This window comes from Vombatus ursinus, unplaced genomic scaffold, assembly GCF_900497805.2.
Source record: "Vombatus ursinus unplaced genomic scaffold, bare-nosed wombat genome assembly UNPS02004704.1, whole genome shotgun sequence".
NCBI lineage: Eukaryota > Metazoa > Chordata > Mammalia > Diprotodontia > Vombatidae > Vombatus > Vombatus ursinus.
In genome coordinates, this window is record NW_020944482.1 from 2,145,845 (window position 1) to 2,171,972 (window position 26,128).

At 36.3% G+C, this 26,128-nt stretch overlaps 1 protein-coding gene and 1 pseudogene across 1 annotated transcript in view; one reads left to right on the forward strand and one right to left on the reverse strand.

Annotated features, from left to right (window-relative positions):
* Positions 1 to 26,128, reverse strand: part of CDRT1 (CMT1A duplicated region transcript 1) — an 85,456-nt gene that overhangs the window by 25,597 nt on the left and 33,731 nt on the right. Inside the window, exons 9-10 of the mRNA XM_027840564.1 lie at positions 14,655 to 14,803; positions 11,774 to 11,916 (exon numbers count right to left, since the gene is read on the reverse strand). Of these exons, the coding sequence (XP_027696365.1) occupies positions 11,774 to 11,916; positions 14,655 to 14,803 (292 nt within the window). The remainder of the gene's footprint in view (positions 1 to 11,773; positions 11,917 to 14,654; positions 14,804 to 26,128) is intronic.
* On the forward strand, positions 2,583 to 2,683 carry LOC114027203 (annotated as a pseudogene).

Below are 26,128 nucleotides of genomic sequence, written 5' to 3' on the forward strand. Positions count from 1 at the left end.
ACACTGACTTTAAAAAAGATACTCAAAAACTTGTGTTGTCTCCCTGTTTTCTTTTAGATAAAATGTAAACTCCTCTATTAGGCTTGGGGTTTTTTTATTTTTGTTTTTTAGAAATACAAAAATGTTTATAGTGCTCTTTTTATGATGACAAAGAATTGGACATTGACATGATGTCCAATATTTGGGGAGTAACTAAACAAATTGTGGTACAAGATTATGATGGAATACTATTGTACTATGAGAAATGATGAGCAGGATGGTTTCAGAAAAACCTGAGAAGATTTATAGGAACTGATGCAAAGTCAAGTGAGCCAAACCAAGGGAACATTATAAACAGTAACAATAATTTTGTACAACAATCAATTGTAAATGACTTAGCTATTCTGAGTAATACAGTGATCCAAGAGAATTCCTAAGGACTTATGATGAAAAACTGCTATCTATATCCACAGAAAGAACTGATAGACTCTGAATACAGATCAAAGCATACTTTTAAATTTTTCCTTATTATTCAAGTTTTTTTTGGTTTGTGTTTTCTTATGCAACATGGGTAATAAAAATATTCTGCATGACAACAAAGATGTAATTGCCCTCAAATTGCTTGCCTTGTCAAGGAGTAGGGAGTGAAGGGAATCTGTTAGGCTTTTTAAAATGAATTTTATTGATTTTTTTTCTATTTCTTACTTTGACATAGTTATCCTTAGTATCTCTCCCTCTCCCCTCCTGTACCCAGTGAGCTATCCTATATGACAAATACTATTTTTAGAGAGGAATAAAAAATGAAGTACAACTGATAGGTACATTGAAAAAGTCTGAAAATATATGCAATGTGTAAAACCTGTGGAACTCCCACATTCATGCAGGGGTAGATTCTCATATCTATTCAGGTGAGTTCTGTTTGATCTTTATAATTTTGTTAAATTTACTTTGATTTTTTGGTGTGTTATTGTTCTTTCCATTTATATTGTTGTGGTTGTTGTGTATATTGTTTTCTTGGCTCTGCTTACTTTACTTTGCATCAATTTACATAGATCTTTCTATGCTTCTCTGTATTCATTACACAGACACACATACACACATGCAAACACACACAATTTCTTATAGCACTATTATTTCCATGTACCACAATTTGTTTATCTGTTTCCTAATTGATAGACATCTACTTTGTTTCCAATTCTTTACTATCAAAAAAAGTGCAGCAATAAATATTTTGGAGCATATGGGGATTTTCTTCTTTGTTGATGGCTTCCATTGGGTATAAGCCTGATCATGACATGTCTGGTTCAAAGGGTATGAACATATTAGTTACTTTATTTGCATAATTCCAGATTGTTTTCCAAAACTGGCTATATCATTTCACATCTTTGCCAACAATGTATTAGTGTGTTTATCTTTTCAAAACCCCTCCAGCATTGACTCTTGCCATTTTCTGTAATTTTTGCTAATTTGCAGAGTATAAGGTAAAACCTCAGAGTTGTTTTGACTTACATTTCTCTTATTTTTAGGAATTTGGAGCACTTTTTCATGTGGTGTGAATACTTTGCATTTCTTCTTTTGAGAACTATTTGTTCATATCCTTTGACCATTATCTATTGAGGAATGGTTATTATTCACACACACACACACACATGCACACACACACGTATGTAAGGTGTAAGCCTTGGTTCTGTCACACTGCTTTCCATTTTTCCCAGGAGTTTGTATCAAATAGTTTCTCCCTAAGTAATTTGTGTTTTCTACTGGCTTATTGAATTCTATTGTTTCAGAATCTCCCTTATCTAGTCTATTCCATTGATCTATTTATTTTCTAACCAATTTTAAGGAGTTTTAATGAGTGATAGTTTATATTTTGAGGTCTAAAAGTGCTGTTCCACCTTCATCCCTACTTCTTTTCATCATTAGGAGGACAAACTTTTAGTTTTATTTATCTTTGCTACAGGGTTTTTGGTTTTCAATTTATCTATTTCCCCTCTAATTTTTAATATTTCATCTTTTGTGCTTATTTTAGGTTTATTTGTTAATTTTCTAATTTTTTAAAATACATATTCAGTTCTCTTCCTATTTGTTAATGTATATTTTTAAGGATATGATTTTCCCTCTGAGGACTGCTTTTAGTTACATACCAGAAATTTTGGGGTTTTTTTTGACCATTATTGTTTTTTTTTGCATAGTTAGCTTCTAAGAGTTGTTCTTTGATCCACTCAATTATTTAGGATTTCATTGTTGAGTCTCCATTTGAGTCTATACATACATACATATATAAATATAGCTATATATGTACACACATATTTATATGTGTGTGTATATACATATACATATACATACATATATATATATGTATGTATGTATGTATGTGTATATATATATATATGGTGAGGGCAATTGGGGTTAAGTGATTTGCCCAGAGTCACACAGCTAGTGAGTGTTATGTGTCTGAGGCCAGATTTGAACTCAGGTCCTCCTGACTCCAAGGCTGGTTCTCTATCCACTGTGCCACCAAGCTGCCCCTTATATTTTTCTTTGTGGTCCTTGAACCAATTTTTATTCTTATTGAATTGTATCTGTAAAGAATATATTAACTTGTGCTTACTTGGGCAGCACAGATACTAAAATTGGAACAATACAGAGATTAGTATGGCCCCTGTGCAAAGACATGCAAATTTGTGAAGCATTTCATATTTTTTGGTGGTCAAACGCAAAACTGAAGTGAGGAGGAAAAGGGAGAAAGGAGGGGAGGGGGGAAAAGGATAGAAAGAAAGACAGAGATAGTAATCATAACTGTGAATATGAATGGGATGAACTTTCTCATAAAATGAAAGTGGAGAGCAGAATGGATTAAAAACCATAATCCTACAATATATTATTTACAAGAACCACATTTGAAACTGAGGGATACACACAGAGGAAAGATAAACAGCTGGAGCAGAATATATTATGCTTCAGCTGAAGTTAAAATAAAGCATGGGTAGCAATCTTGATCACAGACAAAACAAAGGTAAAAATAGATCTAATTAAAAGAGGTAAGGAAGGAAACTACATCCAGCTAAAAGGTCCCATAGACAATGAAGTAATATCATTACTAAACATATATGCACCAAGTGGTACAGCATCCAAATTCCTAGAGGAGAAGTTAAGGGAGTTATAGGAAGAAATAGACAGTAAAACTATACTAGTGGGGGACCTCAACCTCCCCCTCTCTGAACTAGATAAATCTAAACACAAAATAAACAAGAAAGAAATTAAGGAGGTGAATAGAATTTTAGAAAAGTTAGATATGGTTGATCCCTGGAGAAAATTGAATGAGGATAGAAAGGAATATACCTTTTTCTAAGCAGTACATGGCACCTACACAAAAATTGACCATGTATCAGGGCATAAAAACCTCACAGTCCAATGCAAAAAGGCAGAAATATTAAATGCATCCTTTTCACATCATGATGCAGTAAAAATTCCATGTAATAAAGGGCCATGGGAAGATAGACTAAAAATTAATTGGAAACTAAACAATCTAATCCTAGAGAATAAGTGGATCAAACAACAAATCATAGAAACAATCAATAACTTCATTCAAGAGAATGATAATAAAGAGAAAACATACCAAAACCTATGGGATGCAGCAAAAGCAGTTCTTAGGGGAAGTTTTACATCTCTAAATGCTTACATGAATAAAATAGAGAAAGAGGAGATCAATGAATTGGGCATGCAACTAAAAAGCTAGAAAAAGAACAGATTAAAAATCTCCAATTAAATACCAAATTAGAAATACTGAAAACCAAAGGACAGATTAATAAAATTGAAATTAAGAAAACTAATGAACTAATAAATAAAACTAAGAGCTGGTTTTATGAAAAAATCAATGAAGTAGATACACCTTTGGTTAATTAGATTAAAAAAAAGAAAACCAAATTACCATTATCAAAAATGAAACAATCAAAAATGGATTCACCACCAATGAAGAGGAAATTAAAACAATAATTAGGAGCTATTTTACCCAACTATATGCCAGTAAATTTGACAATCTTAGTGAAATGGATGAATATTTACAAAAATATAAATTGCCTAGATTAACAGAAGGAGAAATAAAATACTTAAATAACCTCATTTCAGAAAAAGAAATTGAACAAGCCATCAAAGAACTCTCTAGAAAAAAGTCTCTAGGTCTAGATGGATTTACAAGTGAATTCTATCACACATTTAAAGAACAATCAATTCCAATACTATGCAGACTATTTAGGAAAATAGGCAAAGAAGGAGTCCTATCAAATTCTTTTTATGATACAAATATGGTACTAATACCTAAACCGGGAAGAGTCAAAACAGAGGGAAAAAAACTACAGACCAATTTCCCTAATAAATATAGATGCAAAAATTTAAATAAAATATTAGCAAAGAGATTACAGTAATTTATCACAAGGATAATACACTATGAGGAGGTAGGATTTATACCAGGAATGCAGGGCTGGTTCAAAATTAGGAAAATTATCTGCATAATGGACCGTATCAACAACAAAGCTAACAGAAACCATATGGTAATCTCAATAGATGTAGAAAAAGCTTCTGACAAAATACAACACACATTCCTATTAAAAGCACTAGAGAGCATAGGAATAAATGGAGTCTTCTTTAAAATGATAAGTAGCAACCACCTAAAACCATCAGCAAGCATTATATGTAATGGGGATAAGCTAGAAGCATTTCCACTAAGATCAGGAGTGAAACAAGGATGTCCATTATCACCATGATATTCAATATGGTACTAAAAACATTAGCCTTAGCAATAAGAGAAGAAAAAGAAATTGAAGGAATTAGAATAGGCAAAGAAGAAACAAAGCTATCACTCTACTTAGAGAATCCTAGAAAATCAAGTAAAAAAATACTTGAAATAATAAACAACATTAGCAAGTTGAAGGATATAAAATAAACTCACATAAATCATCAGTATTTCTATGTATTAATAACAAAGCCCAACAGCAAGAGATAGAAAGAGAAATTCCATTTAAAGTTATTATAAAATATTTAGGAGTCTACTTGCCAAAACAAACCCAGGAACTATAGGAACACAATTACAAAACACTTTTCACACAAATAAAGTCAGATCTAAATAATTGGGAAAAACATCAGTTGCCTATAGGTAGGCTTAGCTAATAATATAATAAAAATGACAATTTTACCTAAATTAATTTACTTATTCAGTGCCATACCAATCAGACTACCAAAAATTATTTTGTAGAGCTAGAGAAAAATAATAACAAAATTCATCTGGAAGAACAAAAAGTCCAGAATATCAAGGGAATTAAAAGAAATGCAAGGAAAGGTGACCTAGTTATACCAGATCTAAAACTATATTATAAAGCAGCAATCCTCAAAATTACTTGGTACTGGCTAAGAAATAGAGTAGAGGATCAGTGGAATAGGTTAGGTACATAAGACACAGTAGCCAATGACTATAATAATCTACTGTTTGATAAACCCAAAGACTACAGCTTCTGGGATAAGAACTCACTATTTAACAAAAATTGCTGGGAAAACTGGAAAATAATATGGCAGAAACTAGGCATAGACCAACATCTTACACTATATAGCAAAATAAAATCAAAATGGGTACATGATTTAGATATAAAGGCTGATTCTATAAGCCAACTAGGAATAGTTTGACCTGTCAGATATATGGAGAATGGAAGAATTTATGACCAAACAAGAGATAGAGAACATTATGAAATGCAGAGTGGATAATTTTGATTACATTAAGTTGAAAAAGTTTTGCACAAACAAAACCAATGCAACCAAGATTAGGAGGCAAGCAGAAAATGGAAAGAATTTTTACAACCAATGTCTCTGATAAAGGCCTCATTTCTAAAATATATAGAGAACTTAGTCAAATTTATAAGAATCCAAGTCATTCCCTAATCGATAAATGGTCAAAGGCAGTTTTCAGATGAAGAAATTAAAGTTACCTATAACCACATGAAAAAATGCTCTAAATTACTATAGATTAGAGAAATGCAAATCAAAACAACTCTGAGGTACCGCATCACATCTATCAGATTAGCTAACATGACAAAACAGGAAAATGATAAATGCTAGAGAAGATGTGGGAAAATTGGAACACTAATGCATTGTTGGTGGAGTTATGAACTGATCCAAACATTCTGGAGAGCAATTTAGAACTATGCACAAAGGGCTATAAAAATGTGCATACCCTTTGACCCAGCAATAACACTTCTAGGGCCATAGCCCAAAGAGATCATACAAATGGGAAAAGGACCCACATCTACAAAAATATTTATAGCTCCTCTTTTTGTGGTGGCAAAGAATTGGATATTAAGGGGATGCCTATCAGTTGGGGAATGACTGAACAAGTTGTGGTATATGAATGTAATGAAATACTATTGTACTGTAAGAAATGATGGGTGGTGCAGTGGATAGAGCACCAGCCCTGGACTCAGGACAACCTTGCATTGGTTGAGGCCTAGAGGATTTGGGGCTTGAAAAGTCTTTTTTGGGAGGGTGAAGAGTTGGAACCCCTGGGGACAACTGGAATGGGAGAGCATGGACCTATGCAGAAAATTTTGAGGCAAATGTGGGGGGAAAAGGTAACCAGAGGAGGGTAGAGACGAGTGATGGGCTGAAAAATCAAAGACATGATGAGGGAGGGCCAGTGTTCTCACTGACATCTGCAATAATTGACATCGTTCTAGAAGTAAAGCACAAGGAAACAAGGGAATCCATGGGGCAAGCCCTACAAGGCAATGGAAGAAAACACCTAAAGAAAAAAGTCTAGAATAGATACCTTAGAAGGCTTTGATAGCATGGAGAATACACAGAAAAGAGAGAAATAAGAGTGAAGAATCAGAAAATGAGGGTCTAGAGAAAATAGAATAGAGGAGGGATAATAAAGAAAATGAGAAAAAAATCTTTTTGGAAAGGGGTTCAAAAAAAGGAAAGTTAGAAAACTAATGAATGGAACTAGTTGAAAGGTAGAAGAAGACGGAGAAATCTACTTGACTGAGAGGGAAAAAAGAAGGGGAAGAGTTATATATCCTGATAAAGGCAGGAGAGAAAAAGGAACTAATAAAACCCCAAATGAAAAGGTTTTAAAAAATCAGAAGTAGGGATCAAGGGTCATCTCTCTTCACCCATAGGAGCATTCATCAGAGGAACCCCTTTCCACTACCAAAGTAAGGCCTCCTTTCTCCCCTCCTTTAATCTTCCCCCCCCACCCACTCTCCCAGAAATTACTCTCTTTCTGATCATAGAGGCCACCTTACCTTCATTGCTAGCTCTTGATTTGACCCTGGCACATCACACTCTCCTTTCTGTCTCCCTGTTCCTCTATCCCACTTTCATGTTCCATCCCATATTGTAATGTAGTCCCACAAAAAATATTAATTAACCTGTAGGCAGGTTGTCACCAGGTTCTATCCATAATGCCCGTCTACCCTTTCACTGTTACTTCTACCAGATTTCCATCTTCACTTCTGTCTCCTTGTGTACATTTAGAAAGAAGTCTCTTAGTGGTCTCTCAGTTTTTGCTCTGTTGCTGTCCCTGGCTGCTGCTTTTATTCACTCCTGCATTTTTTTTTATTTAGGGCATTGTTTAGGGCATCTTTTGTTCTAGTTTTCTTTTTAACAGTATTTCAAACTCTTCATTATTATTGGATACCCATCTTTTTTTATGCATTTTCATGTATTTCATGTATTTTCAAGCTCAGATTTGAAGGGTAGGTTACCATGGTCAGTGTCCTGACCCTATTGCTCTTCGAACACATTATTCCACTTTCTATGTTTTCTAGTGGGTGCAAAAGTCATGTATTATCTAAATGTCCTGTCCTTCATATTTAAAGGTCTTTTCTCCTGATGACTTATAGAACTTGTTTCTTTTTTTCTAATTTTTTAAAAATTAAAAAAAATTTTTTACAGAACTTGTTTCTGAATTAAATTGTTTAAGTTTAACCACTATGTGTCTTGCAGTTTGCAGCTTTCAGGTTGTTGTTTTTTGTTTGTTTGTTTGTTTGTTTGTTTTTCTGGAGGTGATGTGTGAATTCTTTCAAATGCATCTTCTATGTTTCTGGGCACTTTTTGTCTATTATTTCCTTCATTATAGTGTTAAGGTTTTTTTGTCCTGTTGTGTTCTTCTAGGAGACCTATGATCCTTAGGTTGTTTCTATGCATCCTGTCTTTAACATCAGTATATTTTACTTGCCTGGTGAGCAGATTTTCTTTTAGTGCTATTGTTTTTTGCTCCTCTTCTAGATTGTGCTTTCTTTCTGTGTCTCTGCATTCTCAATCTATTATTCTCTCTTTTGTTTCTTTGGTGAACAGCCTTGCCATTGTACATATTTTTCTATTCTGCCCATTTATTTTACTATTCAAGCCATGTTATGCTGTCATACTTCTCATTTTTCTTTTGGATCACTCAGGAAGAATGTGTTGTGATTCCATGCTCTCCTCAAATTCCACTGGGTCCTCTGTCATTTTCCTTCATTTTGAAATATTTATTTATAGATGGCCAAACTAATTTGCTAGATTTAGAGGCCTTATTTCCTTCTGTTGTTACTTTTTGTGTTGATTTATCTATTTGTGTTGATTTATCTATCTATTTATCAAAGGTCTTTGAGTTTTATCCTTCCTGAAATCTTTGGTAATTTCAATCTCCTTGCCCATTTTCCCTATTGATCACTTTGACTCCCTCCCCATTTTATAATAACTTTAAATGAAATTTCTCTTTCTATCTCTTGCTGTTGAGCTTTGTTAGTAATACATAGAAATGCTGATGATTTAGATGAGTTTATTTTATATCCTCCAACTTGCTAAAGTTGTTTATTATTTCATAGGGGGGTGGATCTCAAAATGTCTCAGCCTCCTCCTGCATGAGGCAATTCACATTTCACCAGCTTAAGTCTCTGCCGCAAGTGTGTTTTGAGTGGTCAGAACTGACCCTACCTGAATGCTTTGCTTTTCCCCTCAGCCTTGTCTACACAATACCCTATCCCTTCCCCCCCCCCCCCAACACAGTGTCCTGTCCTCTTCCCTCTCTTCCTTAGTTCTTTGGCTTGGAACCTGAAGTTAGGAGCTTTGTTGAGTTGGTACTACACGGTTGTCTGCCTCAGCACTGGGTCTACTTGCTACAGCACTGGCAGTTCAGAGTTTTGTAGTTGTGCTGCTATAGGGTTGTGGCTCCAGGCAAACTTTGGTTCCTAAAGTGCTGTGGCTGCCTGGCTATCAGTTGTAGCCAAGGTAAATTGGAGCTGATATCTCCAAGGCACTGGAAAGAGGAAGGGGAAACTGCAGTGTAGGGTACATTTTGTTGTAAGTCTGAGTCTGCTAGAGCAGTCTCACTATTAGAAGCATGGGAGATTGTGAAGGGGTACTAAGTAAGCTCAGGGTCAATGAGCATCAATTTTATGGGTTTTTTTTACCTTCTTATAGATTTTGGGTGTCCTAGATCATGAAGACTGCTGAAGTTGCTTTATCTTTAGTAAATAATTTCTGTTTTAGAGAGGTTTGAGATGTTGTAGGGAGTCAGAAAAAAGGTTTAATATTCCATCTTGTTTCTCATGTGACCCAGACATCCTCTGTTTGACTTTTAAAGCCCTTCAAAATCTGTCCAAAAACTCTTTAATGCTTATTGTACATTACCTTCCTTGATCCATTGTATGTTCCAACCAAATCATCCTTATTTCCTTATATCATTTCATTTCTGTCTTCCATCCCTTTGCACAGATTGTCCTCCAATAATCCTGGCATATTCTCCCCTTCTCACCCTTGACTCTTAAAGCCTCTTATTTCCACCAAAATTCAGCTCAATTTCCATCTCTTACATGAGAGCTATCCTCAGCTGCTAGTGCCTACTCCCACCAAAAAATTTTTCCTTTTTTGTATATGCTTTGTGTTTACTTATCTACATATGTATTGTTCTCTATCACCACAATTACCCCTGATAGCATATAAACTCTTTGAGGGCATCTTAGCACAATACTTGGCACATAGTAGGTGCTTTACAAATGCTTGTGGCAGAGAAGGAAGGAGGGAAGAGAAGAAAGAAGGAAGGAAGGAAGAAAGGAAAGAAGGAAGGAAGGAAGGAAACAAAGAAGGGAGAAAGGAAAACAAAGTGCTTTATTTACAACATCCCTAGGAGGTAGGAATTGCAAATATTATTCTCTTACAGATAAAGAAACTGATCTGTGTAAATGTGAAGTGATTTGCCCAAGTTACTAATATGACAGCCTAGACTTGAAGCACGTCTTCTTACTTTCACTCTGAACTGTAAGATTTGGACAAATGGAAAAGACCTATAAATATAGATGGAATACGATTGTATCTGAGGATTGATGAACATACCATAGGTGAAAGACTGAGAGTTTCCCATTTTCCAAATTTAAGAAAGTAAGATTAATGTTTAAGAAATTTTAAAATATTGTTCAGTTAAAATTTTGAAGTTGCCTTATAAGCCTCACTTGTTCTTTGAGATAAAAGCACAATAATCTATATAATATGGTAAAGGGTATTTTCATGTTTATTGATGACTCATCTTAATCAAGACACCTTTCCTTCCTGGTTTGGGCCAGACTAGCTGTTCATAACATAATTATATGTAATGATCATCTTAGGATAATCATATTTAATCAGATTTAGAACCAGAAGCCATCTTAGAATTAGGTAAAGCCCTTATAAATCCTTTTCTGCCCTTGGATAATTTCAGATTCTTTGAAGAGAAGCCAATTCCAAATTTAAAAGAATTGTCTCCATAATGAAATATCATTAGTTTGAGAGTTTCCCCATGCTCTAAAATTTGGCAGGTACCAAATATAAAATATTGGTTGTGTTATTATCATGGGATACAAATGATATATTAAAATCCAAATCAGTGACTTTATATGAAGATGGACAAAAATTAGGAATGAAGGAAAGCCTAGAGGAGAAAAGGTAAAGAATAGGAAAGAAAGCACATAGTAGGCAAATAGAAAGGTCACAGAATCACAAAATCTCAGAGTTGAAAAGGACATAGGAGGCTATAATTTAACACATGCCTGAGGTAAGAATACCTACTACACCATCCCCAAGAAGTGATCATTCAGTTTTTAAGTGAATACTTCTAGTGAGGGGCAGCCTACTGCTTCACAAGGCATTTCATTCTCCTTTTGGATGTCTCTAACTTAGGGGAAATTTCTTTTTACACAGAGTCTAAGTCTTACTTTCTCTAATTGTCATCCACCTATTGGGGGCCAAGCACAACAACTCTAAACGCTCTTAAGTAGCTATTCTGTCCGTCTCCCTCCCCACTGCCAAGTCTTTCCTTAAGCTAAACATTTCCATTACTTCCAACTAATCTTCATATGGTATGTTATACACTATATGAAATAAGTACCCTCATCTTTCTGGATGCCTCCTTCTAGATATTCTCCAGCTAATCAGTGTTCTTCCTAAAGGATGATACTAAGAACTGAATATGATACGACTGATATGGTATGACCAGGGCAGAATATAGTGGGAATATCATGTCCCTAGTCCTGGACGTTATGACTCTTATAATGTTGCCCAAGATCACATTAGCTTTTATGGCTTACATATCACACTTGTATCTCATATTGAGCCTGCAGTCCACTAAAACCTCCAGAATACTATTTAGTGTTCAGCTCAGATAGGGTGAACATTCAGCAGACCCCACAAGGCTGAACTGTCCTAGAACTTAACAGCTCTGGAAAAAGGCCTTTCATTCAATTTCTTCACACAGTCTGAATTAAAGGGTGCAAAAGGCAATCCTGCTACCTACCTTGGATGTTTGAACGCCATGAGACATCGCTCATATTTCCCCACCATGCTCCAACCCATAACAAAACCATCGTTGCTTCCTGTTAGGAGGTGCCACTCATCAAAACACAGGCACTTCACCGGTCCTTCATGGCCATTGAGAGTCTATAATGAAACATGTCACTTTTTTTAGTTGTATCTCTGACCATAATGTAAATCTAAACAGGGCCATGACCACATAGCTTCTACTAAATATGTCACAAATAAATGCTTCATGAAAATCATCATGATCACCATAAGCTCAGGACTAATAGCAATGAAACCTGAAGTGAAATACCATTTCTACTACCTTTCAGCTATGTGGCCTTGGATAAGGTTTTCTTAAGGTCTCAGTTTTTTTATCTGGAAAATGGTGATAATAATATTTGCTTTACCTACCTCCTAGGATTTTGAGGAAGATGATTTGTAACCTGTAAAATGCTATGTAGCTATAACAATAATTACTATTTTATTGGGGCTTTGAACTCTGGAAGGCAGCTAAGTCTATGTACCCCATTTTTCACCAGCGCTTATGTCTCATATCTTGAGGCAGAGTGGTCAGAGAAGAGAGTTCTTGCTGTTTCATTCATGGTGGGCCTGCTGAGTCATTTCCCATGTTGGAATTATGCCAGTTCTTTTAGTTTACACAAATTCCTTGAGCATAGGACTTTACCAGGAAGCAGAGAAAGTCAGACAATCCCAAAATGTCAGATCTTTAGCTTCAGCAAATATCTGTTCCAATCCCCTATTTGACAGAAGATGACACTGAACAGCTCAGAGAAAGGAAATAACTTGCCAAAGATCACAGTTAGTTAGAGGGGGAACTAGGATTAGAACCCACGTCTCTACTCCCAGTCCTGCACTCTTTTCACTACACTATGGTTCACAATATTAGTTGTTAAATGTTCTAATGGTAATCATATGGATGTAAGAGTTAGGGATAGCTAGAAAATACTTTAGACTTCAGAAGTCTACCACACAATCATATGGATGTAAGAGTTAGGGATAGCTAGAAAATACTTTAGACTTCAGAAGTTCTTAACTTTTTTGTATGTAATGGATTCTTGTGGCCTATGGGCCCCTTCCTTCTTATAATTATCCTGTTTTTCAATGCATAAAATAAAATATATAAAAATGCAAGGGAAATAAAATTCTATTGAAACTCAGTTTTTTTTTAAGTTAAAAGAAAAGGAGTTCATGGACTCCAGGTTAAGAACCATTGGTTTAATCCAACCTCATTTTACATATGAGACTAAAGAGGCCCAGAGAAATAAAGTTCTCAAGATCTCACAGTTTGTTACTGAAAAAAAAAAAAACAAAAAAAAACAAAAAAACAGAACTTAAACCCAGATCTTCTTATTCCAAGTTCATGGACCTTTCTAATATACCTTCTGTGGTCTTTCATTTTGTACCATCCTGGACCTGTTCAACATAAGAAAGTCCAATCTGACTGCAACAGATTATATTTATTATATAATAACAGTTTAATTTATTAGAACATCGTGCTAATAAAATCAGTAACAAAAGTTCACTGTTCATATGGAACAATAAGGCTACCTGTACTAAATAGCCACTAAACCTGTCAGTTGTCTCACAAACACAAGTGCTGGTCACAAGAACCTCTCGTCCCTCCCCCCTTCACCCCAATCTGACACTCAAGAGTTAAGGAAAGAAAATTCAACACAACCCAAACACTAGCACTCCTGAGATACTGAAAAAACAAGAGGATGGCCTCTTATACATTAAGTAAATCCTCTACAGAGGATTTGTAGGAAAACATAGGCAAAAGTCAAAAAGGATGCCATGACATCAAAAGGCTGAAATCTGCAATGGTGCCCATAGAGATTAAATAAAGTAAGTCAGCAAGTATTTATTAATGACCTACTCTGTGTCAGGCACTGTGCTAAATGCTAGGAATGCAAAGACAAAAAACAGTCCTTTCTTTTGAGGAGCCCGTAGACCCCCATCTACCAAAGTACCCTAATGACAATGGATGACTAATGGATCACCTATGCTTTCACTACATTTAAAAAATGAATGATCTTTTATCACCTTCATTTCCAAATATATCCTCCCACTTCCCTATCCAGAGAAGCTTTCTTATAACAAAGAATAAAAATGAAATAGCGGGGAAAAGCTGTTTGGTAAAATTAACCAATATCCACCTAGTCTGACAGTATATGTAATGTTTCAAACCCATGGACCACCACATCTCTAAAGATGGAAGAGATACGTATTTTCTTCTTTTTTTCTCCAAGGCCAATGTTGGTTATTATAATGTTCAACTTCATTCTTGGCAAACACTGCATTTTTCATTTCTTTAAATTGAAAGCTGCCCACCTCCTCTCCTCACTAGGCCACTGGATATTACAAATAACGGGTAATTATTTGAGTTTTGCTCCGTCCTCAGAGGGAGCTCTACCAACTTTAAAAGGGGACGGGACAGGGCTGAAGTTCTTGTATTATAAATACAATTATCCCATGAATCTTAATTCTTCTATGACTTCAGCAAACCAAATGAGGTGAGTTTACCTTCCTTCCTTATAGGCTGCCTTTTGTGACTTTTCAGCAAAGTTGCCCCAAACATTTGTAATAAGCGGACTTTATCTACATTGAACTATTCATGAAAATAGGGGGAGCCACAAAGTTTAATTTGGTCTGCCCTTGTACCCTGTAGGAATGGTATCTCTAGACAGAGAAGGAAAAATGGTCTCAGTTAGTGCTGTACAAATGGAGCTCTGTGACAAATGTGAGAAGAAAGTGAGAAAAAAAAAAACCTAGGTTACTTTGGCCCTCTAACCTCACCCAGACCCTCCCCATGCTTTGTTTCCATTTCCCCATAGTCCCAGACAGGCATATATTACCTTAACGAGTGTGGCTGATGCTAAATGCCACACTTTCACCAGGCCTTGCTCACAGCCACTCACAATGTAGGTACTACTAATCTTTGCAGCCATGACAGGACCCTTATGTTTGAAAGTCTTTAGGCATCTCGCAGTGTTCATGTCCCACACTGAAAGAAAAAAAGAAGAAAAAGGGACCATTGAGTCAAATCAAACACCAACTGGTGCTGGTCTGTTGGGGGCATCCTTTGAAGTTTCCCATACAAGATGCTGTATAACCACAAGTAGATGTGGTCCCAGAAAACTTCCATAGAACCCTAAGATTGGAATTGGAAGAAATCCTATGGACTCTCTAGTCCAAATCCTTACAAAGAGAAAATGTATGTCTACATTTCACTTCATCCTAAATCTAGTATGTTACCATTCAACATTGTGGTACACACAAAAGCACGTTGAAATGACTCACTCTTTCAGCAACTGAAAGAGTAGTGTGTTAGAGATAAAGGACCTGAGTTTGAATACTGGCTCTGCTACTTATTACCAGTGTGGCTTCAAGCACGTCACTTAGCCTCTCTGGGCCTGTTTCTAAACCTTTAAAATTAGGGACTTAGATTAGATGATTAGGACTCTTCCAGTTCTAATTATGATGTTATGAACAGGCTTCTTTTATTTGGTAATCTCAATTCTATTCCTCTCTTCCTACAGTATTATTATGTGTAATATGTAACTGTATATTTATATAGTATTTATATATTATGTATTTTACTATTTATAAATATGTATACACAAATATATGACATATATGACATGATATATACACATATAGTACATGTCACTGATTATATTTTGTAGTATAAATTACAAAATGATCAGTGATATATACTATATGTGTGTATATATCACATGTTATATGTTATGTGTTTGTGTGTATATATTTATAAACAGTAATGTATACATACATATTATGTATATAAATAGTAATATGTTATTTTATAGTATAACTATGTATGTTAGGGAAGCTAGGTGGCACAGTAGATAATGAGGAAGACTCATCTTCCTGAGTTCAAATCTAGCCTCAGAGACTTACCAGCTGTGTGACCCTGGGTACGTCACTTAACCCTGTTTGCCCCAGTTTCCTCATCAGCAAAATGAACTGGAGAAGGAAATGGCAAGCCACTCCAGTATCTTTTGTGGTAGGTAGGTGGCACAGTGGATAGAGTGCTGGCTGTGGAGTCAGGAAGAACTAAATTCAAATCCTGCCTCAGACATTTACTAGTTGTAATTGGAATATAGTATACGTAGTATGTATCTATAGATATAGATTTATAGATATAAATAGTGGATATGAATAGAGGTAAAAATTCAAGTCTTGCTTCTGATATTTACTGGATCTTTAGGTTGTCAAACTGGATTGATAGGGTAAGTTTACTCACAGCAAGTTCCTTATACCAATAAAGTCACAGATCTAGATAGTTAAAAAAAATATATCCCCAACATAGCTAGGCTCTTTTGAGGACACAAAGAATTAGAGATGACATCTTCCTCTAAATGGGCTTTTTACTCTTATTTGAAAGAGAAAGCCCACATGTAACAATATAAACAACAATATAAGTCAGTATATTCTTGTTGTGAATGAGTAGAACAGATAGTAGAAAGTACTCCAACAATGAAGAGGACAAAGTGATCTCTGTGGGATGAGAAAGTCCTGAAAAGTTTTCATGGGGGAGATAGGTCTGGAGATAAAACCTGAACTAGGCCTCAAAGGATGGATAAGACATGGATAAATGGAGAAAAGAGCAGGAGGGCATTCCAGGTAACAGAAAGTAATAGATAATGGTTTCCTCTGCCCTCCATGGCAGTGGTGTCAAACTCAAATAGAAATGGAACCCTGCAGACTTAAAAAAAAACATAAATAACATTATCCATGGTCTATATGGAAATCAAAAAATCCCTGCATGCTCTAAAGTGTAAATAATAAAAAAATCATCCAAAACTTCTGAATACATGAAACAAAGCATCATTGAGAGAAACCACAGATGACCACTGGAAATAGACTCCACATTTCAAATTCCAAGATGTGTAGTAGTTAAAATGTATCATTTTAATGATAACACATATTACAAGCAACCAGGAAAAAAGACTTTAAACAATGAAGGAAGTGCAATTCAAATAACACAGGATTATTTTGCCATTATGGGAAATTGGAGAGGAAAATGGAATAATATATTACAAAAAGCAGTGGACCTCAATCTTCAAACCAGAATTACATACTCTACAATTCTGAGGAAGTCTAACAAAAAAGAGGAAATTAAGGCATTCCTTTGAAAGAAAACAAATAGAGGTGAGCAGATTATTTGATTTACAATTCCCAAGGATGCATACACAAGGTAAATAAGTACAATTATCTAGAAAAGACTAAACAATGAAGTGAGCTATCCTATATTTATAGGTCATTGTTTTATGGAATTAAAATGATTGATCTGTGAAGTAAAAGAGAAAAAAAGAAATCACGAAAGGATAAAAAGCACTCTAAGAAGAGAAAAATCTCAGGGGATCTTTAAGACTTTAAGACTGATGCACCATGGACAAGATTTTCTGAGTCCCAGTAAGGGAATCATTTCTGCCACGGAAGAGAATAGCAGAGGAGAGGACATATATGATGCACACTTATCAAGTTCACTGGGTCATTAGTAAAGTAAAATTCAAAGTAAAATTCCTATAATCTATCATAAAGGGAAACTTGGATCTATAGAAGATGGAGATGGTGGGGGGAGGATTAAGACTAAGACATTACAGGGTATATCTCATCCCTGAGGGGAAGGGTAGGGTACTGATGAAAAATATTCCCACTGGGGAGCCAGGGATCCCACTGAGCCTACTGTGGGAGATAAGGACTTTATGGTAAGTTTAATCTGGGGAGAGTTTGCCCATTGGGAGGCTACCTTCTCTGAAAGAGTTTTGTCCCTTTACAGACATAACTGTGTGAACATGGGCTTTGTAATGACTATAGTAACCTGTTGGATATGTTAGAACTTCCGTTCTTTACAGGGGAGTAGGACAATGGGGTTACATAACAACCAGCCAATTAGAAAGATTTCTGAGTCTCAGAGCTGCATACCAGTGATCCTTTGCAAGTGAACTCTAGACAAAATTGGAGATGCCTACAACTATTAGAAACCACAGAACCAGCCTTGACTGGCTTAGAAACAACTTGAGCAGCAGTTGCAGATTCTGGAGTTTCCAAACATCCTGCTCCCTGGCTTATTGTGTCTACAGATATCTTCCCCCTAAACCCCAACTCCCTGCCTAAAAACCTAAATACCTCACCTTTTTTCCATTCCCCTTTGAGCAGCTGAGAACTCTCTCTGCTCTGCTGGCAAGCTCTTCTAAGACAATGAACACTTTTTGTAACCTGTGATCAGATTCTGATTCATTTCAGATCCCTTTTGGGCCTGCATCCTAAGATAAGTGATGTTTGAATTCCTGGAAGCTGTTAATACCCAGAATGGAGGGGCTGGCGCAAGAGGAGGGAACTACAGAGCTGTGGTTAGAATGCCTGACCTTGATGATAGATACTAATCTTAGAGAAGACAGAGGACAGGCCCAGGCCACACAATCTGGGGCACAGATTAACTCCTAACATCCAAGGCTACTTCCATCCAATATCATTTCTCATGTAAACTGATATTTCTAAGAGTTAGGAAGGACTTTCAGCAAAGATAGTGATGTGAAAGATTCCAGCCTAGTCCACCCCTTTTGAAAACACCCTAATAAATATGAAAAAGAGAGCTCGATGAAACAATAGTGTAATAAAACCAAAGGGGAACACCATGAATCTCCTCCAGTCAGTCAGTAAGTCAATAAGTGTTTATTAAGTGCCTGCCATTGGGCAACTGGGTATCACAGTGGATAGAGTTCCAGGTCTGGAATCAGAAAGATTCATCTTTGTGAGTTCAAATCTATTCACAGACACTTACTAGCTGTGTGACCCTGGGCAAGTCACTTAACCCTGTTTGCCTCAGTTTCCTCATCTGTAAAATGAGCTAGAGAAGGAAATGGCAAACCACTCCTGTCTTTGCCAAGAAAACTCGAAATGGGGTCATGAAGAGTCAAACACAACTGAAATGACCAAACAGCAATGGCAAAATACCTACTACATGTGCTGTGCTGTCCCCCAACAGGGGGATACAAAAAAAGGTAAAAGATAGTCTCTGCTGTCAAGGAGTTCACAGTCTAATGGGGAGACAATAAGCAAACAAATATGTGCAAATGAGTTATATACAGGATACATAGGAAATAATTAACAAAAGGGAGGTATTAAGAGGGAATTAATAAAGATTGTGAAAAGCTTCCTATAGAAGGTGAGATTTTAGTTGAGAATTGAAAGAAGCCAGAGTAGCCAGGAGGCAGAAATGAGGAGGAAGAGCATGCCATGCATGGGGGGACAGCCAGTGAAAATGCCCCAGAGTCCAGAGATGGAGTGTCTTGTGTCTTATATGTGGAACAGCTAGGAGGATAATGTTACTGGATCAAAGATTAATGGGGGGGGCACTGTTGGAGGGGTCGTAAAGTGTAGGAAGACTTGAAAGGTATGGAGGGTAAGTTGTGAAAGGCTTTGAATACCAGAGTATTTTTAATTTGATACTGAAAGTGATTGGGAACCACTGGTTGGTTGCACTGGCCCATTAGGAAAATTATGTTTGGCGGAATAGGAATAAAGACTTGTGGCAGACAGACCAATCAGCAGGCCTTTGTAATAGTCCAAATGTGAGGTAATAACGGCCTTCATAAGAGTGGTGACAGTACCAGAGGAGAGAAGGAATAATTGAGAGATGTTGCAAGGGTGAAAGCAATAGGCTTTGGCAGCAAATTTTTTGTGTGTGGGAGTGGAGGGGAATGGCATGAGTGATAATGAAGAGTCAAAGATGACACCTAAGTATCAAGCCTGGGTTACTGGGAAGATGGGGGTACCCCAAACAATAATAGGGACATTTGGAAGGAAGAAAGGTATTTAGTGGGAAAGATAATGAGTTCAATTCTGGACATGTTGAGTTCAAGATGTCTACTGGACTTCCAGTTTGAGATATCTGAAAGGTAGTTGGAGATGCAAGACAGGAGATCAGCAGAGAGGTTGGGGCTGGATAAGAATCATCAGCATAGTGATGATAATTAAATTCATAGGAGTGAGGGCAGAGCCCCTGTGGGACATCTATGGTTAGTGGGTGTGACCTAGATGAGGATCCAGCAAAGGAAAATGAGGAGCAGTCAAATAGTAGGAGGAAAAGCAAGAGAGAGTATCAAGGGTAATCGACAGTGTCAAAGGCAACAGAGAGGTCAAGAAGAATAAGAATTGAGAAAAGGCATTGGATTTGGCAAGTAGGACTTTATTGGTAACTTTGGAGAAAGCAGTTTTGGTCAAATCATGATATCAGAAGCCAGATTGTAAGGAGTTGAGAAGAGAGTGAGAGGAGAGGCAATGAAGGCATATATTGTAGATAGCCTTCTCAAGGAATTAAGCCACAAAGGGAATTAGAGATTTAGGACAAGAAATAGTGGGTATGGTAGGACTACATAAACAAAGATGCAGAAACCTTCTGGTACTCTGATCAGAGGTACAGTAGGGGAGCCAGAAGCCAGAAAGAACTGTGGTAGACTTGACCAGAAACCAGAGGATCTCAGTCCTGGCTTGTTAGAGATATAGAATTAAATCAAGTCAGCTACTGGTGGATGATTATGTAAGAAGATAAAGGCAGGGCAGAGGTGTTCAGGCAACCCATATCTAGGGAACTTTCAAGAAGTTTGAAGCCAGGGTGATCTCTGACATGTAGTTGGAGTCCTTAACAAGGGACAAAGCCAACTACTACTGGGGTAGTATCCTAAGAGACAGAGACAACAGAAGCACTCAGCTAGGTGATAATTCAGGATTCTCAGGGAGGTTTAAAGTCAATTTGATTTCTGCTATTCTGGCAGTGCTACACCAAGAACAAGAGCCAACTCCTGGTAAGTGGGACCAAGGACCCAAAGAAGGGGCAAGAGGAAGTAATGTGCCTCAGTGTCCTCTAGGAGGACTAAAGCTAGCACAGTCTTCATTATCCATTTGGGGCCTGAGAAGATCACATCAGACAGCAAAGCTAGTTCTCAAAGGAAAAAAGATGGAGATGGGGCTGAGGTCAGCACCATCAATGAGCCAGCAGGAGACAGAAGCAGAAAAAGGTCAGAACTAGGCCCTATCCATAATTATAGCAGGGCAATGGTACCATCATTGAGACTGCAGTAGGGACCGAACTAAGACCTAGTCATTCCATTCAAAAGTACAGGAAGGGGTAGAGCCTGGCCTAGAACAAAGTCCAATTTAGGAACTGAGTTTGGAGACATAAGTGAACAGAAGAAAATGCCTAATGCAATGAATTCAACCCAAAAGACTAACTCTCCAATCAGTACAAGTGTAATCTCAGGAAAAAAGTAGCTTGACTACAGGGACTCTAAAAATGGGTGGAAGTAATGAAGCAAGAGGTAAAAACTGAAATTGGATCTCTTAAGGAAAAAAGTAGATGAATAAATAGCTTATAACAGAAAGTAGAAAACATAACCCAAGTAGTATATACCCTGAACAATGTACATCAGTCAGTGTACATCAACATTTGTTGTCTGTTGCATCTGGTCAAAGTTTTACCTTAACATTTTGAACAGGTGAAAGCCCCAATGTGTTTTCAAGTTTGATTCCCCATTGCTGTACCCCCTTTGCTTAGCACAAGAACTGGCACATAGTAAGTGCTTTTAATATATAATTGCTTACTGATTGTGTAAAGTCATTATTTTTATTAAAGGCTTCCTCCATCTCACATTGGGGGAAGGGGAAATTTCACAAATCAATATCCAGTAACTTTTTCCTACCTCAATTTTTTCTGGTAACTTATGCTCACGTGACTGACAATTTACATAGTACATCCACAGTACATTGTCCTAACACCTTCTTGTGGCACTCTCCTACACATTCCTAACTAGCTTCTATTTTCATTTTGTTTTCTGGTTCTAATAGATTGGAAAGTCTAGGACTTCCACCAGACTGCATTCCAGTAGCATACATGAATCTCACTTTCATGAACCAACCTCCTTTGCCTCAGTTGTCTGTGGATGACTGCTGAAGAAAGCAGATGGCTGATGAAGGGCTACATGATGTAATACAAGCCAAGTAGCAACATGGAGATGACAAAGGACTCAAGTGCCAGTCTTCTAATGGCACATTACTGGTTTTTTTAATTCAATTTTATTTTATTTTCATCTCTGAATTCTTTCCCTCTTACTTCTCCCTACCCCCATTGAGAAAGCAAGAAAAACAAAACCTATTACAAACATGTTCATCCAACAAAATGAATTCCCACGTTAGCCATGCTAAAAAAAAAAAAAAACCCTTAATCTGCAACCTTAGTCTTTCACTTCTCTATCTGGAGGTGGATAGTAGTATGTTTCATCATGAGTTTTCTGGAATTGTAGTTGGTGGTTGTGTTGATCACAATTCTTAAGTCTTCCAAAGTGGCTTGTCTTTACAATATCAGCATTATCATATAAATTGTTATCCTGGTTCTGCTCACTTCACTTTGTGTCAGTTCATACAGATCTTCCCAAGTTTCTCTGAAACTTCCCCTTCATCCTTTCTTATAGAATTCAATTACTTAGAATTCGATCATTTACGTACCATAACTTGTTCAGTCATTCCTTAATTGATGGGCACCTCCCTCAGTTTCCAATTTTTTACCACCACAAAAAAGAGCTATTATAAATATTTTTGTGCATAAAGCCCCTCTTTCTTCAGTCTTACTGTGGGTGGTGTTATTTGGTCAAAGGGTATGTACATTTTAATAACTTTTGGGGCATAATTCCAAATTGCTTTCCAGAATGACTAGACCAGTTCACAGCTCCTCTAGCATGAATTTTAATGTATTTTTCCCATAGACCCTCGAGCATTTTTCACTTTCCTTTTTCTGTCATCTTGCCAATATAAGAAGACTGAGATGGTACCTCAGAGTTGTTTTAATTTGCTTTTATCTAATTATTAACAATTTAGAGTATCTTTTCATATGGCTATTGATAGCTTGGATTTCTTCTTCTGAAAACTATCTATTCATGTTTTTTGACCAACTGGGAAATGGCTCTTATTCTTAAACATTTGAATCAGTTCTCAATATATTTTAGAAATGAAACCTTTACCAGAGAAACTTGCTGCAAAGCAATTTCCCCGCTTCCCCCCTCAATTTCCCTGCTTCTCTTCTAATTTTAGCTGTATTGGCTTTTTAATGCAAAATATTTTTAATTTTATGTAATCAAAGTTGTCCATTTTACCTACTGTGAACCTGTGTCTTGTTTGGTCATAAACTTTTTCCCTACTCATAGATCTGACAGATATTTCTTCTATACTCCTCGAATTTACTCATGATATTATACTTTATGTCTAAATCATGTACCCATTTAGAGCTTATATTTATATACAGTGAGATGTTGGTTTATAATTAGTTTCTACCAGACTACTCCTGTTTTCCCAACAGCTTATGTCAAAAAAGTATTCTCTTGTCCCAGTAGCTTGGATGTTTGGGTTTATCAAGCACCAGGCTACAGTGCTCATTAGTTTAGTTATATTGTATACCTGATCTCTATGTCTTACCCAGTACCAAACTGTTTAGATGATTATGACTTTGTGGCATAGTTTGAGATCTAGTACTACTAGTCCTCCTTCCATCCTATTTGTTTTCATTAATTCTCTTGATAGTCTTGACCTTTTGTTCTTCCATTTGACTTTTTTTTTCTAGCTCTAGTAAGTCTTTGGTAGCTTGATTGGTCTGGCACTGATGAGTAAATTAATTTAGGTAGTATTGTCATTTTTATTATATTGACTTGGCCACCTATGAACAATTAATACTTCTGTAATTATTTAGATCTGTCTTTATGTAAAGAGTATCATATAGTTGTTATGTACATCTAGGCAGGTATTCTCCCAACTAGTTTTATATTTTTTTATAGCTGATTTAAATGGAATTTCTTTTTTTGTCTTTTCCTGCTGGATTTTATTGGTAGTATACAGAAATGCTGATGATCTGTGTAGGTTTATTTTATATCTTACAGCTTTGCTGAAGTTGTTGTTTCAGTTTATTTTTTAGATGACTCTCTAGGGTTCTTTAAGTCAACTGTCATATCATCTGCAAAAAGTGATAATTTTGTTTCCTCTATGCTTATTCTTTCAATTTCTTTTTCTTACTACGATAGTTAGTATTTCTAACACTATGTTTAATAGTAATGGTGATAACGGACACCTTTACCCTGATCTTACTAAAAAATGCTTCTAACTTTTCTGTATCACTGATAATGTAGGCTCTTATTTTTACTTATTATTTTAAGGAAAGTTCTGTTTATTTCTATGCTCTCTGATGTTTTTTTTTTTAAACAGGAATGGGCATTTTATTTTTCAAAAGCTTTTTCTGCATGTATCAAAAATATTATTTTTGTTGTTTTTGTAATTAATATGGTCAGTTCTCTTTATAGTTTTCCCAATATTGAATTAGCTTGGCATTCTTGATATAAATCCAGCATGGTCATACTGTATATTTTTTGTGATTTGCCTCCTTGCTGATATTTTATTTAGAAGTTTTCATCCATATTCACTAGAGATATTGGTCTATAGCAGGGGTGGGGAACCTGTGGCCTCGAGGCCACATGTGTCCCTCTAGGTTCTCAAGTGTGACTTTTTAACCTAAACTTCACAAATCAAATCCCCTTATTCCCCACCCCTGGTCTATAGTTTTCTGTCTCTGTTTTTACTCTCTATGATTTAGGTGTTAAATAAATATCTTATTTGTATCATAGGAGGAATTTAGTCAGACCCATTCTTTACCTATCTTTTCAAACAATTTATGGGGTTTTACAATTAATTGTTCTTTAAATGTTTGGTAGAATTTTCTTATAAATCCATCTGGTCCTTGGTGGGGAGCTTTTGCCGGGTAGGGAAGTAGTTTATTTATGGTCAGTTCAATTTGTTTTTCTAAGATAGGGTTATCTATGTACTTTATTTCCTGTTGTTAATCTGAGCAATTGATTTTTGACAAATATGTAACCATTTCTTTTAGACAGTCACTTTTATTGGCATATAGTTGGGCAAAATAGCTCCTACTAACTTATTTTTTCTTACTGGTTGTGAATTCACCATTTACATTTTTTGACACTGATAATTTGGTTTTCTTTCTTTTTATAAATCAAGTTAGCTGTTAACTCATTTATTTCATTGTTTGTTTGTAAGTTTTAAAAACCTCCTTGAGAATGAAGAAAGGAGAAGTGAAAAGTGGTTGTTATCCAATGGCAGCAGCCCACAACCATGGCAGTGGATGGTTTCTGCTATATCTGCATTTTCCCTCTTCAAGACTATGAGAGATGACCCCTAAATGGACAATTGGAGAGGTGTGTGCCTGGTTGTTTTTTTTTTTTTAATTGTTGGTGCTTACTCCAGAAACAAGAATGCTAAGAAGAAGAAAAAAAAAGCAGCTATGTAGAAATGGCAGGCCCTACCCAACTCCAGCCTTACTTTCACTTTTGTGTTTTAAAAAATTCTTTTAAAAATGCATTTAATAGGGGCAGCTAGGTGGCGAAGTAGATGAGCTCTGGCCTTGGAGTCAGGAGGACCTGAGTTCAAATCCAGCCTCAGACACTTGACACTTACTAGCTGTGTGACCCTGGCAGACAAGTCACTTAACCCCAATTGCCTCACTAAAAAGCAAAAAAACAAAAATTAATAATATTTCTTATAAACACCTGTAGTTATCCATCCTTATGTTGATTGTTTCCCCCCTCTTTTTTTTTCCTGCAGCATGAGGGCAATGGGAGCCATGCAGGAGGTCATGACTTTTCTTAGTGCAGGGCTGAGAGCTTAATCTTTAGCCCATTATTAGAGAATTTTGCTTTCTAATTGGTGGCATAAGAACAAGCCATTTTATAACTACACTTCCAAGTGCAGAATTCCTATGAGCCCAAGCCATATAAGGCTATAACAACTGGATATTACAAAAGAATCCACAAGTAGATGTCTGGAAAAAAATCCTGAGGGGAGGTGGGGGGGAGTGACAGGAGGGAGCAGAAATGCTATAACCCAAATACAGAACTCCCAGGTTAATGAAAAAATACTGCAAAATCCTGAAAGAAAGAGTTTAAATACAAGGAACCACAGTCAGGATTACATAAGACTATGCTGTAAGTACAGGAGAAAGGAAAGGAAATCTTCAAATAAAATATATCAAAAGGCAAAAAGAAAAAAAGGCTTATAATCAAGAGTAATATCCAGCAAAACTGAACATTATTATTTGCTGTAGGGAAACATTAGACACTTTCCCAATAAATACAGGAATATAGCAAGATGTTCACTTTCCTCATAATTTGACATAGTTCTAAATGTTCTAGCAATTACTAGAGAAAAAAAATTAAAGGCGTAGATATGGGCTAAGTGAAGAAAAGCTATT